This window comes from Gallinula chloropus (assembly GCF_964237585.1).
Source record: "Gallinula chloropus genome assembly, chromosome: 15".
Lineage (NCBI taxonomy): Eukaryota > Metazoa > Chordata > Aves > Gruiformes > Rallidae > Gallinula > Gallinula chloropus.
This window is the reverse complement of record NC_140100.1, coordinates 10216166-10234002: the sequence shown is the minus strand read 5'-3', so window position 1 is coordinate 10234002 and position 17837 is coordinate 10216166. Positions and strand designations below refer to the sequence as shown.

At 39.8% G+C, this 17837-nt stretch overlaps 1 protein-coding gene across 1 annotated transcript; it reads right to left on the bottom strand.

The window, feature by feature from the left end:
* Window positions 1-11623: 11623 nt before the first annotated feature.
* LOC311197275 (parvalbumin, thymic) lies at window positions 11624-14244 on the bottom strand (the record flags this gene model as incomplete). Its single annotated transcript, XM_084271010.1, has 4 exons — window positions 11624-11649; window positions 12915-13024; window positions 13285-13417; window positions 14184-14244. 4 exons carry the CDS (start codon window positions 14242-14244, stop codon window positions 11624-11626), a joined length of 330 nt encoding a protein of 109 aa, XP_084127136.1.
* Between the last annotated feature and the right edge of the window lie 3593 nt (window positions 14245-17837).

Sequence of the window (17837 nt, the reverse complement as noted above, 5' to 3'; positions counted from 1 at the left end):
AGTATTCTCTTTGCTCCTACACACTGCTCTTTGAACTGCTTGCTTTGTTTTAATCTTTGACTTGCCATATGACCCTAATTATTAATAGCTAATGTGAATGAGGAAATAGAACTGAAGTAGAGGAAAATGACAAGATCAAGGTGAGCATGTAATACTCAAGCTCAAAATAGTCTGTGAGTAATTCAGGCACTGCGTTAAAATATAAACACTGAATGCTCAAAGAATGGCATCGGGGTACCTCAGACACTCTGCCACAGCACACAGGGTGCTGAGTTGGTTTTACATGTATTCAGCAGCAGTAGACATATTAAAACATGATTTCAAATGAAAGTGAGGTAGTTGCTACGCTAACCTCACTGTTACTGCTTATGAAGGGATCTTTGAAAGTTTGAAATTCAACACTGACAACAAAAGTGCTGCTAATGCTGGCGGAAAGATGGTTTACAAAAGCCTAAAAGAGCTGAATTTCAGAATCAAGTTGATGTCACTGTATATTGATACAGGTGGGAATCTAGGGTTACTGGGGTTTATTTATTTATTAATGACCCTTCATCTGAAGTACAGGTTTCCCTCCACTACAATTAGAATGAAATAATCAGGGATGAATATACTATATAAAATGATGCTTTAATTAGATAATCTAAATTATCTGCTTGTTTTCCTTGTGTCTGGGGTATGTGTTGGCTTAGGTGATTGTAATCACTTTAGGGGTTCAAAAACTGAGATCTACAGAGGGAATTTTCCAAAAGATATTATGCAAACAATGCAATGCTATAAAGAAAATACCTAATAATGCACTGCTAGGGAATGGGCAGTTAACAGTAGTGCAAAATCTGATACAGAATCTGAGTACTGCATAGCTTCCAGGAATGTATGAAAAATATTAATTGTTTTTCTTTGTTTATTTGCTTTTATTTGGTTTGGGGCTTTTTTTTTTTATTTCCTTGGGGACATCTGAGAGCGCTATTGAGTTTTTAATCTGAAGATTTATGTACTTTACTTATGTTGCTTTCCCCCAAGGTGTTTTTATGCACAATGTACATAGGAAAATTAAAGCCATTTTTTTGTCTCAGACTTCCAGAATTAAACTTGAAAGTGTAGTTCTGAGAAATAGAAAATGTTCCTATTAGTAACTTCTTGCCTGGAATCTAAACATACAAAACAAGTACCATTCACTTCTCTAATAAGCAGAGGAAAGTTGTGTTTTGACAGATCATTGACAGATCCTGGACTAGTCTTGTACTCTTTGTGTTCTGTTTGGTATAAAGTAGAGAGTTAATTAGCAGTGGCAATCAACCAAGGACAGGACTTCCAGCAGATGCAAAAGAAACATCAGCAGTTGTCTCGGGTGAGATCAGAGGAGAGGTGTTAACCTGAGACCAACTACAGCAGTGTAAAGAGATGCTGTAGCAGCTGTTCTAAAACCCATACAACCCCATCTTTCAGCCCTGGTTGTGTTAGGGACAGAACAATTGTATCATGATCCTGGATAACAGGTTCTGCCTTTGTAATGAGTTTGGAAGTAACTAAAATAGATACTCAGCAACCTAGGTGGTTGGTCATTAATAATGTCATGTCTCAACGGTGATGGCAGAGAATTTGGTATGGATGTAGCTATAATCATTGAAAAGGGCCTTTGCAACAAAATATCGGTTATATTCTGCTGCTTCAGGTTGTCTTTTAAGGCACATGTTTTAATCCTGTAGAAATAATTGCAGAATCTGATTGATTTGAACAGTTTCTTCGGCCAAGGTCTTTTACCGTATCTTAATAGAGAAGTTTAAGAACGTGATTTTATATTTGACTTTTCTGGGACTGTTTGTTATTCCAATGAGGGATGAAATGCAGGCCTTGGAAGCCTCAGTGACAAAGCTTTCTTTCCCTGCAGCACAGAGAGAATATTACCCAGAGCACTGACCAGAGATCTGGATCGTAGAATCCAAGGTACAAGCTACATCCTGCAGCACTGTGGGTGTGGAGCTAAACAAAGACAGGTACTTCTCTCTTGTTAGGAAAAATGTCTTATGTGTTTTTCCCAGTTTAAATTATGTCCTCGTCATTCTGTGTAAATGACATTGATTTCTGTTTGAAAATGATAGCAGAATAGACTTACATAACTGATTAATAGCTTAACTAATTCACAGAGATTGTTCTAATCGGGATATTTTTTTCACTTAAAACCTGTCCTGGAAGATCTCTGTCAGCATTTGATATGCTGTGTGTTTGTCTTTAAATGCATTTGTAAGTGCTTCTGTGACTCAGTAACACAATTTTCTGTCTCTGTCTCTAAATGTAATTGTCTAAGATGTTTCTGTCTGCTATCAGCATTATACACAGTGTCAGATGGAATGATCTTTAAAAGTCTGCATCGTTCAGCTTTTCTGTGTATTTTATGAATAACTGTGCCCTAAGGTTGGAGGCTGTGAAATAATCTGGATGCTGCTGTTTGTGACATGTAAAAGATATGTGCAGTGGTACTATACTGTTACCAAAGGCTTTTGGCCATGGCTGCATTTCATAGTGTACGCAGCCATGGTAAAAGAGAGCGAATGGCACTGAAGTGGTTCCAGGGGTTTCTATATTCACAGAATCATAGAATGCTTAGGGCTGGAAGGGACTTAAAGATCATCAAGGGTCACTGCCTATCTTCACTGATGTTGGTGGGATTTCTGCTGTTAATTTCGGCAGTAAAAGGATGTGTAACCCTTAGTGAGGTATAAAGTAAAAATACCCTATAATTAGAGTTAACCTGATATTAAGTAATCGTCAAAAGTCACTTCTTTAACAGCAGTGGCCTTCAAAGTATAGGAGGAGCAGGTGTCTGGATTCAGACAGGCACATAAAACACACACATAAAGCATGTGCCAAGACTAAAAGCAACCACATATCTAGAGAGTCTGGTGGAAAGGATTGGATGGAAACATTTGCAGAATACAGGCTGTGGGCTCAGACCTCGAAGTTTTTGGTTCCAGAAGAGCGTTCTTCACTTTGTAAGGGAGCTGTGTGGGAATGTATGTTTATGATCTTGAGCAGTCGTTCCAGCTGTGGCCTTACAGGGACAGTTTGAAGAGCTTTCTTAAAGCACATGAGAAGCAGTTTCAGAAATTTCACAGTGCCTAACAGCCTGGGTGAGAGAGAGACAGAGAAGAAAAGAAAGGAAAAAAGTATATTCTTGTAGGCAGAAAGCATTTTCTCTACCCATCTGCTAAGTGGTAACGCTGAAAGAAGGAAAGGTCTAAAAACGTGTGTAGTCAGAAGGTCTTCTTAACTTTCTGGAGTGATTACCGAACCTGATATCAGACTCATCTAGTCATTAATTTTTTACTGTACTTAATGGTGTGGTAAGGGGTGAAATTGCCTTAGATTTGTAGACCTAGCAAGCTAATCACTGTGGAAGTGAGTGTGGTAAAATCAAGGAGCAGCCTGCTAACTCACATAATTTCTATCTGAGCTGCTTGGGCCTTTCTCTCTCATTTGGCCATTAATATTGGTATATGGTGAAAATATAAAACACATTATCAGCTGAGAGACAGCATTTCTGACTATCATGAGAGCTCTTAGCCCTGCAGTCAGACTGCAGTTACTAATTCCTCAGAATTTCCTTTGTTTATTGCTCTTCTGAGATGACATTGAAATCACAAAAGTGAATTTGATGGGTAATTATTTTTTTCACTGTTAAGAAAAATTCTACAATATTAGGGCCTGATTAATTCATTAGAGTTAATAGAAACAGATTTTTGGCTAACATAGATCTCATGAACCCATTAATGAGTATTCATTAAAGTCCTGCAGATTGCTTTAATTTTGTGTGATATGATGCTTTCCCCGACGTTGTACTGATGTATTTCCTTCCCCATAATATCATAAATGTCTTGTGCATCAGAACCACTATAGCATTATTAGATAATTTTGAAGAGCAGATTTTTGATCTGCAAATACTGAGACAAACTAAATAGCTCCAACCAATACAGTACAAGACAGCTGTCATACAGGCTTTTGCAAGACTAAAGCCCAAGAATACACTTTTCAAGAGTTCCAAATATTTCAAGTAGGGTGCATAGGAGTAACTGTTATGCTGGAACTGTAATGATCAGGATGGTTAAAGCCATCCGGAATGTTTAAAAGGTTGCTCGAATGTCTATTTTGATCACATGTGTAAGCCTAAAAAAGCCATGCATCATAGTGTCTAGTTAGTGTCCTCTTAGCAATTAGTTCATTTTTGTAATCTAATCGATTGCTCTGTGTGTTTGTATTATGATAAAATCATGATGACACCATCTTCCTGCTTTTCAACTGGCACCCTAACTTGGTGCACAAGCTGGATAAAGTTCAGTTAATGAGAAACTGTTCAGAATTTTGCATTCATCCCATTCCTTATGTCTGCCTTGTAAAGTGTGGTGCTCTCCATTTTATTATACTTTCCTCACAAATGTTTATGCATTTATTTTTACAACCCTGTGAGATGTGGGCATTGTGTTATCCTCAGTTTTCAGATGGAGAAGAGCAGCAGAATATTGATTACTGGTGCAGCTTGCCCCGATTTGCCATTATGGAGTACCACGAGTTGATTTCTCACAGTGCTTTTCACCTAGTTGCATCCAAAACATAGCTCCCTTTCCTTCTGTTGCATTTGTGAGGGTTGTGAAAACATGTCTTCTCTAATTAGACTTCCATGTAAAATAAAAACCATAGAACTATGGTAGCAATTAATACTCTGTAGAGTCATCTTACAAGAACTCATAATAGCATGAGTGGTGTTGATGTGATTAAAGGGTACTGACTGTGCAGAGCATCAAGTCTCATACTGACAGGGAGGGGCACTCCTGCCCCAGTGTGGGTACCCCATGTCTTGCTCCTCTTCATCTCTGTGCCGTGGCATGCCACTTGCCAAATCCAGCTGGATATTCAGTGCCATATGGATTGCACTAAAGGGCACCCAGTGTGCCCCAACAAAAGGGATTTATTTCCCAAACCAGCACCACAGAGCTTTCTGGAGACTTCCATCCTGCTCCCGAGATCTGAGGCATAGGGTCCCCTCTGGAGAACAAAATGTTAGCAACCTGTGTTCAGAGGGGATTTAATTTGGAAAAGCTAAGCCATTAACAGAAGTGGGGAGGTGGGATACTGGAAGTGTTCCGATTTGGATTAAATCGAGCAGACAGAACTCTCTGAACGTGGTGTAAGCGGAACAATAGTGCCATCAGGTGGGCAGGAAGGCAAGCGGTTCCTTGGAGAACTTTGAATCTATCACTGTTTCAGTAGCTGGATTCATCCTGGATCCAGTTGATCTTCTATTCAAATTGACAGCTAATTAGTGCTAAGTACTGCCATTTAACTAGTATATGAAATATAAATAGTAGCATAAAGAATGATGTAAGACTATATGGAGCATTAAATATACCTCTTGATTAAATACCAGTGCCACCAGTTACTGTAACCAGTATCACAGTGTACAATAGTTTAGTAGTAAAAAGCAGTAGCATTATTTACTACAATTTTATTAAAATGTTAATTCAGGTTCCAGTCCTGAAAGAATCTCTGTTGATGGAAAAAGGGACTGACCACCTGTAGCCAAGGGCAGAATATAGACCACTTGCTGTATTAGATGCTCTTTTACAGTATGGAGCAGATTTGAGCACCTCAGAATCAGATCCATATCATCAAGTGTATGGAGCAGGACAGCTGCCTTAGTGCAAGCTGCTAGGAAATCTCAAAAGCAGGTATTACTCTGTTTAATAAAAGGCAGCCTTGCCATCTGCTCCAGTTCCACCATCTCCATCACTGTGACCTCCTGCTAGGAATGCCTTTGTCTCAGCATCAGTCTGGAGGAAAAGTCTGGTTAAAGGTGAGAGGACAAATGAGTGAGATGTACTGAGTTCTGAAAGCAGTCAGAGCTTCTTCTTGGTCATAGTTGTGAAATTCCAAGCCTGGCTTAATTCTTGAGATTATGTCAAAGGCTTTTTGTAAATCATTTTGAATTCAACTTCAAAACTTCCTTCAGTGACAATAAGGGTAAGAAAGTAAGGGGGTGTTACGTCGCAACATGTAAAAATCCTTGATGACATTTTGGTTTCATTAGATTAAAAAGGCAGAGTTAAAACTGATTCTACACTGGCAGGATTCATCTTCCCTCCTGTGTCTTCCTCCTTCTCTTCTCCTGTGATGTAGTCTCTTAAGAATGGCAAGAGTTTTTCTAACCTTGCTTTTTAACTTCAAAGACAAACGACTGTGATCTGGAAGATAGGATTTATGTGATAGAAAGATGAGAGAAAAATAGCCCTTTGAATTCAGTTAGAAAAAAATCTTGCAATAATAAAAAGCAAACTCTAGCAGAACTGCTGTTTTTATCTTCACAGTGTCAGTTATCCCTACATGAAACAAGTGTTTTCTCATTGTGATCCAGCCTCTTCTTCATTATCTGTCTCACAGTTCCTTTAGCACAAGCACACACACGTGTGTGCATAGACACCACTGTCTCTTATCCAAAGGGATAGATGGAAAAGGAATATTTCGGATCTTACCCTGCATCTTTAGGCAATAAAAAAGCAAGAACAGAAAAAACCTGTAAGGTAAAAGATCTGCAGAGTCCTCTTGACTTAATTCTTTTTCAAATGACAGAGATAATGACTTATATAGAATTTAGTTAAGTCCTCTTGACCTTTTACAGAAGTCCTAGAGCCACGTGATGGCTCAGATACCCCAGGGGATAAGTTACAGTGGCTGACAAGACCTGCTAGCTAATCAGATTGATATTTATATCCCAAAGGAATGTGCATGGTGTTTTAGACAATATATAAGGTTTAGTGCCATACAAAGTAAATCTACTCAGCTTGTGCCTATTTTTAGTCTAGTGAATGATTTTTGATCTGGGAATAAGAACAAAAATAAAAATGTATTGCTTAGAGATAGCAACAAATCAACATCTTCATAGGAGACTGACTTCTGAGGGGCTGATCCTGATAGGAATTACCCAGGAAACATTACTCCTGCAATTGCCCTAATAGTCTTCAAATAACAGTAATACTGATTGATTTGTGACAGACATATCTGACATACAAGTAGAATCTCACAGGTAAAACTTTTAATTTTCAATCAGCCCAAACTCTTTTTAATAAGCTGATATATAAGCTTTGGTTACCCAATTACTGAAATACGTGCTTCAGGCTATAAAAGTCTTAATACTGAAGACATTTTCTCAATATTAATTCATTGCAAGTTGCACATTTTAAATCATCATAATAAATGTGTCCATTTATAGAATGAAGCTTGTCAGTTCAGGAGTGTGCATCAATTAATGGCAGCGAGTGAAACTGAGCAGTAAAATCTGTGATATCTGGATTCAGACAGTAGCTTAGCTCAAGCTGCAGCTCTTCTCTTACCAGTTATTAATAGGATCCTCTGCTCAGCTATCTCATGAAATCTGTTGGAAATTAATGGCTTTGGGAATGGCTGAAACTGGGCAAAGGTGCAAAAAGCCACTGGGAGAACATTTCACAGGCACACATACATAAATGTGCACGGAGATTTAAATAATATTTGAGTGATGCCATCACATTTAAAGTAAAGCCTAACACTTGGTCAATATAACATGAAACTGCTGTCTTTTCTTTCAAAAATTATATAAATGAAATACAGACAACCTCACCTTGCACATCTTAGTTTCCCTTGATGATGTCTTCAAGAGAAGAACACTTAGGAGGAACATTATCAATTCTAAACCCATGCTGTGTGGTAAATTGAACATTGTGAAAGCAAAGTTTTCTGGACTATATAAAATCAACTGACAAAGTTACTTTTAAAGGTATTTTATCCTGAACTGATGGATATATAAACCAGATGATCTGGTCTTTCCATTTGGGAACCAAGGTTTGCCTTTGTGTCAGATTCCTAGGAAATAATGGAGAGCTTGACCTGGGATCGGAGGATCTGGTAACTGTGCCACAGTTACTAAGCATTCAAGAACTAATCCTTGTGAGAAGACCACAGTGAGATCACCGAGTATTTATCGATAAAAGGTAACTTGCCTGTAGATGGCACCAAAGACAGTCAAGTCCAGCCCTGAAATCTCTCTGGGACTACTTAAGGTGACAGAAAACCAAGGAACTGAGAATAACAGGTTGACAGGTGGGTGGCCATGAGCAAAGCACAGAGGAGGAAGGAACAGAGATTTAAAAGAAGTCTAGCCTACCAAATAATTCAGAAGACTGGAACATAAACAGACTAATTTGTAAATTGAAAACTTAGAAATCATTCTGGAGCCAAGTATTTGTGTGTTCTACTGTGACACGAGTTCCCCTTTGAACTATATCTTTATAACTGCAGGGGAAGGCATTTTCTAGGGGTACCATCTTTGCATATGGTAGCCAATGTGATGATCTGATTTGCTTTTCCGGAGCTTGATCTACAAAACCTCATTTCCTGCTTTTCATGAGTGTAGGACATGATGATAAGCATGGAGCAGCCATATCCCAGTTGCTGGACAATTTGCTCCATAGGCCTTTGGCACAGAGAGGCCAGTCTGAAGTTGTGGTGTATCTCTCTACTTGCAGGCAAAAGTAATATGGAAATGAGGTTTCATGAAATGTGAACACTTTCAATTAGTTGATACTCCACAGCATACACTTAGGAAAATGTTTTAAAATATATTAACAATTAAGCGTGAAAATGTTGGGTACACGTCTGTTCAGGGATTTAATCAAGATGTATCTATTTCAATAACCCATTCCAGGAAATGAATCCAGCCTTGGCCCCCTCTGCCCACACTGTTTGTGTGAAGAGCTCCAGGCGCCTCTGATGATGCTGCATCAAACATTTTCCACATGGGCTGGCTGCTAACTCAAAGAAGAAACTTTACCAGTCTGTGTGTGCAATGAATGTTCTGACATCCCCTTGCCCTTTCTGTGCTCTCTTACTTGTTAGAAGATGACTCTGAGATTTTGAACAGTTGGAGAGCTGAAATAGAATCTGAAGTTTACAAATGGCTCTAGGTTGGGATTTCCAAAGGAACGTGAAGTTGGGATGCAGCTGGCTTCCACTAAAGGCAGGAGATTTTATCTTATGCATGATTCTGCTTCTCTATTAGGAGAAGATAAGGTGGATGCTAAGAGAGCTGATGGATTCCACTAGGGAGGATTGGGGGTTACTGGGTTCCACACTCAGGCCCTCTATACCATTTGTCTAAGAGCTTGAGTAGGACAATTAATTTATTTCTGTTGAGTTCCCACTTAAAGAGATCTTAGTGTGACTTTATTTCACAAGAAGTTTTGGGAGGATTAGATGACTGACTGGCCATGCAGGGAAATTGGGGGACTGACGTGTGTCTGAGAGCTCACAGTCTTTGGGGTCAGTGGAACTCAGATTTGCCACTCACATTTTGGGTTGCTATTTAGTTGTCTGAAGTAACAGTAAAGTGTATAAGCAACACTTGCACCAACCTGGGAGTTATGAAGCAGTAGGCGGTCTCACTCTAAACCCCAGAACAGGCCATCAGTGGGATAATGCAGGCTGCTGTTAGATCCATTCTGAATTGATGTAGCATAAACAATTTTAGTAAAACTCATCTCCCCACATGTCACTGTGTAGCAACACATTTTCTTGTAAACAGAATTCTCTAAGTTTTCTGTAAAGTTGGGACATGGACAAGAACTGCCCAATTCTCAGAAGTACTAAATCCCCCTCGCAGCAGCAGCCAGGGTTGTGCAGTTTAACATCTCTGGAACATGGGACGTGCAGTTTAGCATCTCTGTGTAGTCTTGCTTTTCTTGCATTCCACATGAGACATTCAGATGTGCAAGAAATGCAGTCTCAGGTTTGTCACCTATGGTATTGTGTGAGCCATCTGCTTTGTGAACTAGTGACATGCTGGTTTAGTGACTGGCAGCATGAAGTACCCACTAATGTATGTATTACATCTGTATAGTACTGCAGGTCTGGATTGCTCTGGGTTTTTGTCTTCAGCAGATAGGAAGATGAATGAGGTAAAGGGAACCAACAGAGTCTCATCATTATGCACAACATTTCAGTGCTGCAATTAACAACAGCTGTAATTTAAGCCCAGATTTAACATCAAAGGCAGTGGGGATAGAATTAGGATTTATATTCATTATAATTCTGCCAGGGCTTCAGTGAGCATGATTGCTAGAATTCCTCCTTTGCATTAGCTGTCTGAAATGTGACGAGCAGCTCTCTTACATGCCTGGGTACAGCGAGCTGTGCTTGCCTCACATAATCATCTCCCAATTCATGGAAATGCCGACACTGAATGTTACATAAAAGTTCCAAAAGCCTTTGTTTCTGCTCTTCTTCAAAACAGCTGCCAAATTATGTTATAATTATCCAGTTTCAGCAGGGAATTTTAAAATGACAGTCTACTTGTGAGCTGGAACCACCTCATGGTAGATGGGAAAGGAGACGACTCAGTGTTGGTGGGAAATTTCCAACCCACTCAGCCAGAAAGGCACAACATCCACTCAGCCCACTGAGCTCTGCTTTTAACTATAAGCATTATTTACTTTGTCCATTAATGAAGACAATGCTATAACTAGCTCTAAATCCTCTAAGACACTTATCAAAGGAAATTGTAGTTCTTAGTAATTTTTAGACTGAAGAAAATGGCTAATAATATGGGTTCTGTAGAAGATTGTTCATATAATAAATGAAAGAATTGAGTAAAGGCCGTTATTTAGTGATGTAATAGACCTTGCAGGTAATCAGAGAGCAAAACTGGCTGTTGTTTCCTCTGTAGGAAACACAGAAATTCACCAATGAGGCCAAGTACTATTGTTTTGTTCTTGGTAAGAGGTAACAAGCAACGTGTTTGTGATTCCCAGAAAAACCTCCAGGCCTGTGGCCCACGTTGTCAGGGGACTGTGACTTGTGGCAGTGTCAGAGTTGGGATTAGACCCTTCTCCTCTATCTCACAGCTGCCTTAGATTTCATGAAAGATAAATCTTCTTAAGGGAGAGTTACATTTTCAGCCATAAACACTTTCTGATGATACATGCTGTAGCCTAATACTTAATTTTGTAAAATTGCCCACAAACTTCTTCCCCCCCCTTTGAGCTGTGTCAACTCTTCTTAAATTTTTTTCTCCCATGCCCAGGATTGGGAGTTAGTATAAATTCTTCTTCGTTATCTTGCTAGCATTGCTTTTCCTCAAGGATCAGAGAATTAAGCACAAATAAAACTCAATGAAATCAGTACAATTGAGCCTTAAAAGTTGCCACATTGCTTAAGATCATCAAAACTGTCTTGGCAAGTCAGCATGGTCAAGGATGGAAAACCTAAACAAAATTTAAAAAGCAGCTTTTTCCCCCCAAATTGTTTGTTTGGGTTTTTTATTATTATTTGTTTTTCTCCCATTCTTCCAGCCACAATTTCAACATTAGGAGTGGTTGAAAATCACGAAGTGCCTTCTTTACAGTGGAAATGTAACACTACCACATGACTGAAACATCTGTACGTTGCAAGATTTCTCAGCAATTCCCTGTGTGAACTTGATGTGAGGGGAATTGTTAAGGCCTGAAATAATACAAAAATGTACAAACACATGCTGAGTGTGAAGTGCTTGTTGGACGAGGTAATTGGAAGAGTCAGTCCAAGGTTGCCTTTGGTCTAATGCTGTTTATGCCTTCACCAGAGATTGGAATTCTGTCAAGGAAGAAAATGAGAAAGGCAGAGAATAAAACCAGATGAAAGGGGGTTTTAACATCTTTAGAAAAGAGAGATAAAAATGACTTAAACTCCTAGCCATGGAGGGCTCCCAAAGTTATTATAACACTGCACAAGCTACTGCTAAACTGAGATTCTGGAGGCGTAACAGATTTTTCACTCCTTAAAAAGAGTAAGTGCAGAGAGGAGGATTGCTCCTGTAGATTCATATTTGTGGGAAATCCTGAGTTAAAGGTAAACTATCTTTAACCCATTACAAACTGAGAATAGTCAAAGCAGCAGAGAACGAATTAGGTCGAGCCTGCAGCTTTGAATACAAGGGAGTTTTTGGTTTGTTATTCCAAAGGGAAAAAATCAGTGATGTGATTTCAGAATGGGAGATTCAGTGGTTAAGGGCTAAGGGCTGAATAATATAATGCCCTATTTGGGACTCAGAAGCTGCAAAAGCTGCTGCTAAAGCAAATTCCTCCAACAGTGTATCTCCCTCTCCTCCCAAACTCTGGCTAAGATTAGCACGTGTGTCTGTTAGAGTTATTGCCACCTGTCCTAGTTCAGCTGAGACAGCCCTGTTTTCAGTGACTTCAGCTCTAATATATGATGCATAATGTCCTATTTTCCTTTGCTGCAGTTTCTAAAAGAAATCATCCTGGCCAGTTCACATCATCCCTGGGAGGTTTTCCTTAGGAATTTGATTTTCTTTCTCATAGGACTGCCCGGTGAAATTCGCTCTTTGCACAGAATTCCATGCTGCATTGCAGCAGTTCCAGCCTCAAAGAACAATACCAGTCTTACTTTACATTACTGAATTAACCACTCAGTAATACTGGCCAGTGTTTGATAGTGGTAGTTGAAGAAATAAGTTTAAGTAGAATGTTTAAAATTGATGGTGACATATAGCCAGGAGTGCAGAGCATCTGCCACCAAAACGGAAATTCAGAAGATGAATAGGTGTTGAGGATGTCTTAAAAATCTGGCACATTGAGCCTGTGGATCAGACACAGGGTAGAATTAACCCCAACACTGTTATTACTGGAAGGCTTTACATCAGGCCTAAATGTGCTGTTGCAGCAACAGGGACCAAATGGGAATAAAGCTGTGAAAATAAAGGAGTATTTGCTAGTATAAAAATTGTGGCAGAACGTACCAGGCCAAAGTACCTGTACATACTCTTCATGCCACAGTTTAAATGCAGCCCTAAATGCATGCATTTTAAAGCACAAATTTCCAGTTTCCAAAAGTCTTACCTTCCACTCCAATTTTGCCATCACCATCACTGTCACCTGCAGCCAGAAAAGCCTTGGTCTCCGCAGAGGTGAGGGCTCTGGCATTCGAAGAGAAGTTCTTCAGAAAGAGCCTGAAATAGAGCAGAACTGTGCTTGAGTTTTATTCTCTGACGTGTCCTTGGTGTGTTGGTATTTCTGGTTCTCTTAAACCCATGCCAAAAATCCCATCTGGTAATGCCTGCTCTTGTTATCTGAGGAGATCCACACAGATTCAAGGAAAGACCAGGAATTGTGTTTTATTTTTAAAATAACAGCAAGTTTCTTCTAGTAGACCAAGCAAGCTCAAAGGTTTACACTGTTTAAAGAAACACAGCAGCTGAACAGTACTTACTGCAGCTCTTCTTCTTCGATGAAACCACTCTTGTCCTGATCAAGGATTCCAAAAACTTTCCTTATCTGATCAGGGGTTTTGGTGGATAGACCAACAGTGGAGAAGAAAGACTTGTAGTTGAAGGAATCAGCAGCTGAAAGAAACAGAAGCTGTTCAGATATTTTGCCTGGAAGTTGCTACTACTGTATGTATTTCTTGGGAATATGTATGTCTTGTCTTAAGCACCAGTCCACTCCTTGAAGATCCAGTGGATAATTTCCCCTCTGCCTGTGGTCATACATCCCTTCAGCCCATTTGGAGTTTTCTGCTACAATGCACACTCTGCTAAATTCAGATTTATTTAATGTGTCACATGCAATTAATTGTAAGTATTTAGAGGATGCTACTGTGGTTTACAGACCAACTCTTGTAATTCTTATTTCCTTTGCATTTAGTCCTTACTTCAGTGAGCAATTTGGTAGGAAAGTAAGGAGGAATTCTCAGTCACAGTAGCTCTTTGAGCATTTGGGAAATGGGCTTGGTCTCAGCAAGGATCTCATAATAGAACTGAGACTGGTCATTGCCTCACAAATGACACTTCAATTCTGCAAGCTGAGGCCTTTTGGGGCATTTTGAAGGAGAAGACTAATTATTTAAATTTAAGTCTGTATTAGGTTTCAAATTTGTCAGAGATTAGACTTAAGCCAGCCCTAACTGAAACTTGAATAGCTGCTCTGTGTTTTGGGGAATGTTACCCACCAACCACCCACTTGGGAGCCGTCTGAATTCAAGGGGCTGTACTGTAATGTAGCTAGAAAGAGATCTCACGGGGAAGGAATCTAAGGGGAAAATGATAGGCATGTCGTCTTAAGACATAAAAATGATATGCATCTTCTGGCTGCAGAGAGACCATTCCTTACCCTGGCAGCTGGAGAGAGCAGATTCAATATCTTTAGAAGAAAGGATGTCAGTGATGGCCATTGTTGAACTGTAAAATAAATTAAATGTGAGCTACTTAGTCATTAAAATGACTTCTCTACCTCGTTCATGGCTCTATTTGAAGTTGCTGCTGTGACAGTATATGATAGGGGAGACATTATTCATCTAATTGTGAGCAGAGCATACTGTAACAGATGTCTGCAGCAGGTGCTTCCACTTAAAGCTGGGTAATGGGGGAGGAATTCTGTGGGTCTGCGGGAAGATCTGATGTCTGTACTGTGCTGGGAGAGCGAATCAAAGGTGTCTAGCACCACAAATCTTCATGACTTCTGTGTGGGTTTGCCTGGAGGTGGATTATTACTCAATTAAAATCGGCGTATATTTACAGCATACATAAAAGATAAGGCTCAGTATCTCCCCTAGAACTATATCTGGCAGAAATGTAATTGGAATTTTAAAAATTATTCTCAGTAAATGTGAGTGATCTTTTCAAAGAATTAATAGTGTAGAATAAGGAATAGTAATTTTACTCATTTCAAGGAAATTAAATTTGGAGAGTAAGTTCCTCCTCTATTTAGTTGCAACAATAAATATAATTACACTATCAATTTGGCTTGCTGGGCTGCTGCATCATTAAAAGACTACATTCCACAATAGCTTAATAGAAAAGTTTTCTTCAGTATGTTGTCAGGTTTTCTTTTAATTCCACATAGGTGATAGTAAACCAGATTTTTATCCAGATTTTGGCATTTCAGTATATTGATGGGCTTTGAACAGAGGTTCTAATAAACATTGAGACTTAGTATTAGTTCCTAGTAGTCATTTTTTTCTGATTCAGAAGCATCTGACAAAATACACTCTTTGTCCCATTCAGCCACCAACAGCTGCACTGGTTTGCCTCTGTGGTATCTGTCACTCCAGAAAATGCTGGAAGCCCTGAATTTCTGATCATTTTTTTAGTGTGAACATGGCAGGGATGCACTGACAGTTTGATAAACTGCCCCAGCACGGGCTGGTTACAGCGTCAAACTTGCACATTACTGTAAAGTAGCATCACGTTAATGAAGGAAGGGGAACTAAGGCACAGAAAAGTCATTCTTGAAAGCCACAAGAGAACAGAAACACCTTTTCATGAGTCCCTAACTGATCTTCATCATCTTTCTCCCTGTCTAAGCACAGAAAGCAGCATGCATGAGAAGGAAACCAGTGCTGGTAACCATTTCCTGTCAGTGTGCTGGTCTGAGATCTACAGTCAGGTTTAATCTTTGCCTAAAATATGTGGTTGGACTCGATGATCTTGAAGGTCTCTTCCAACCTGACTGGTTCTGTGATTCCATAAATGCCTCTGTACCTGTTGCTTTACAGCTGAGGAATTTGTCCATCATTTCTGTCCCTTTCTGAATATCTCAGAAGGTGCAAGGAGACAATGGGACAAATTCACGCTGATGCCAATGCGTACTTCTCCAGCGAAGGCAGATGAGTTACTTTTGTTTTGCTAGCAATTATTCTGTCCCAGTGGCTTCTTCTACAAAGTACTTCCCCTCTCAGCATGAGGCAGATCATTTGGAGCTCTGCCATTCACCCAATTCTCACTGCTGACAGGATTAAAAACGGGGAAGAGCTGAAGGAAAACCTAAAAACTGCAGCATTTTTAACACGGGGCATCACTCCTGTCTTTTTCCATCCTGTGATCTGAAGGCTGATTCTATTCTATGTTAGCTTGTTAAGATACAACATACTGGAAGCTGTTATAAGAATATTTTAATTGCATATGTGCTTTCATTTTAGAGAGCCTTTTGCTTTTGTGTTTCATTTTCTGAAAGCAGAGGATCTAATCAGCTTACCTTTGTGGTCTTCTGGACTGGGTAAGGAAGCAGTCTGGTTGGGAGGAACGTACTTGCTGTGTGTCTCCAGCAGAGCTGAGCTTGCATATATATACTTTAAGTTGTATACCATATACAGATTTTAGATTTCAGCGTCACGAAGGGGGAATGGTGTCAAATGAACTTGCCTAACTAATCATCTTGCACTATTTTTATCTCAAGAGAATACATATGATATTTGCAAACGAAACAAGATAAGTGGCCAGATAGGCGAAGAGGACAGAGTCATATTAAATTTCTTCTGATTTAAGCAGAAACTACCAACTTCTCTATCTGATGTAGGGCAAGAAAAAAAACACCCCATGATGTGATACGCTTGATCCAAGGAGTCAGATGAAATGAAACACTTACCAACTTTGAAGAGATGCTTTTAATGAATGTTTAAATGTGCTAACTTGTTATCTTATCTCTAGACACTACATGTGGTAGAGTTTCATCACTAGAGCATGAAACATGAAAAAAATGGAAGACATCCTGTTGAAATACTGCTCGTGTTTAGGGAAAAGAATAGTCGTGTTGTCTCCCCAACGTCTGGTCTGTTGTTGTTTTGCAAAAAAAACCCCAAACCACACAGTGAATTTGTTGCTACAGGAGGTAAAATAATATTATGTCAATCCATGGAACAGTTGGTTGGGGGAGGGTATTTCGTCTGGTATGTTTCCAGAGAAAATCTTAGAATTCTGCAAGGTTCTGACATCCTGTTTAGTCGCGTATGTATGAAGCACAGGGGTTGTGATCTACCCAGCTGTCTCTGAGACAAAAGCCCCTGAGCCCTGCTTGAAAGATCTTTGCTTTCAGAATAGAGAGAAAAATGTTGATGGCAGCATCACTGCAGGGAACAACGTGCGAAGAGTGCTTTAGCAATTGTGCAGCCTGCCTTCTGATCCCTTTTAACTGATTATTTCATTATTATATTTTTAGTTTAGTTTTTGGCCAGCGCTGTTTCCAAGTGTTCCTTTGTGCTGGTTACTTTTCGGTTCTAAATTACCATACAAACAATGTGATCATCTCCATTTTCTCTCAGGAACATTGCAGCCTAACTGGGTGAGGAGCCTGTCAGCTTAGATCTCACTTGCGGCTTGAGGCAGCGGAACAGTGAAAGACAAGTCATATGGCTGACAGCACATGATAGCGTTATGGCCAGGGGTAAGGGATGGCGAGGGATGACAGTGCACTTGGCATCACAGCTTGAGGTGGTGGCACAGGAAGAGGTGGCAGTGCAGACACTGGCTTAATGTCAGAGGGAGTATCGAGGCATCTTCTTCCCAAAGCATCTCTCTCTAAGGTGGAAGGCAAACCTAGCCAAGCACTGAAGCCAACTGCTAACAAACCACAGTCTGAGGCAGAAAAAGCAGCACATGGGGTACCTGTGAGACCTCAGCGTGTCCAACATGGACAGCAGCTGATGGAAAAGCAACAAAAGGCTATTGCAGAAGATCCTGTGTACAGAGGGGCTGTTAGTTCACTTACTGCAGATAAACATAAGAAAAATGGTTGCTACGAGGCTGGGATTTTTTTTTCCCTTTTTACAAATCCTGCATGCCTGGCCTTCATGAAAAAGTTTCAGACAGATGATTCTTGTGAGGGGAAGAGCTGTTGGTTAAGGATGGCTGTGGAAGATTGCAGCTTTCCCAGTTTTCTGAATGGGTTGTTGACCAGCTGACGCTGAAAAATTTCAAGAAGAATTTGATGGGTAGATATTTAATACTGGCTCTTGTTGCCACTGGTGACATCTGGTAGAAGGGATACAAA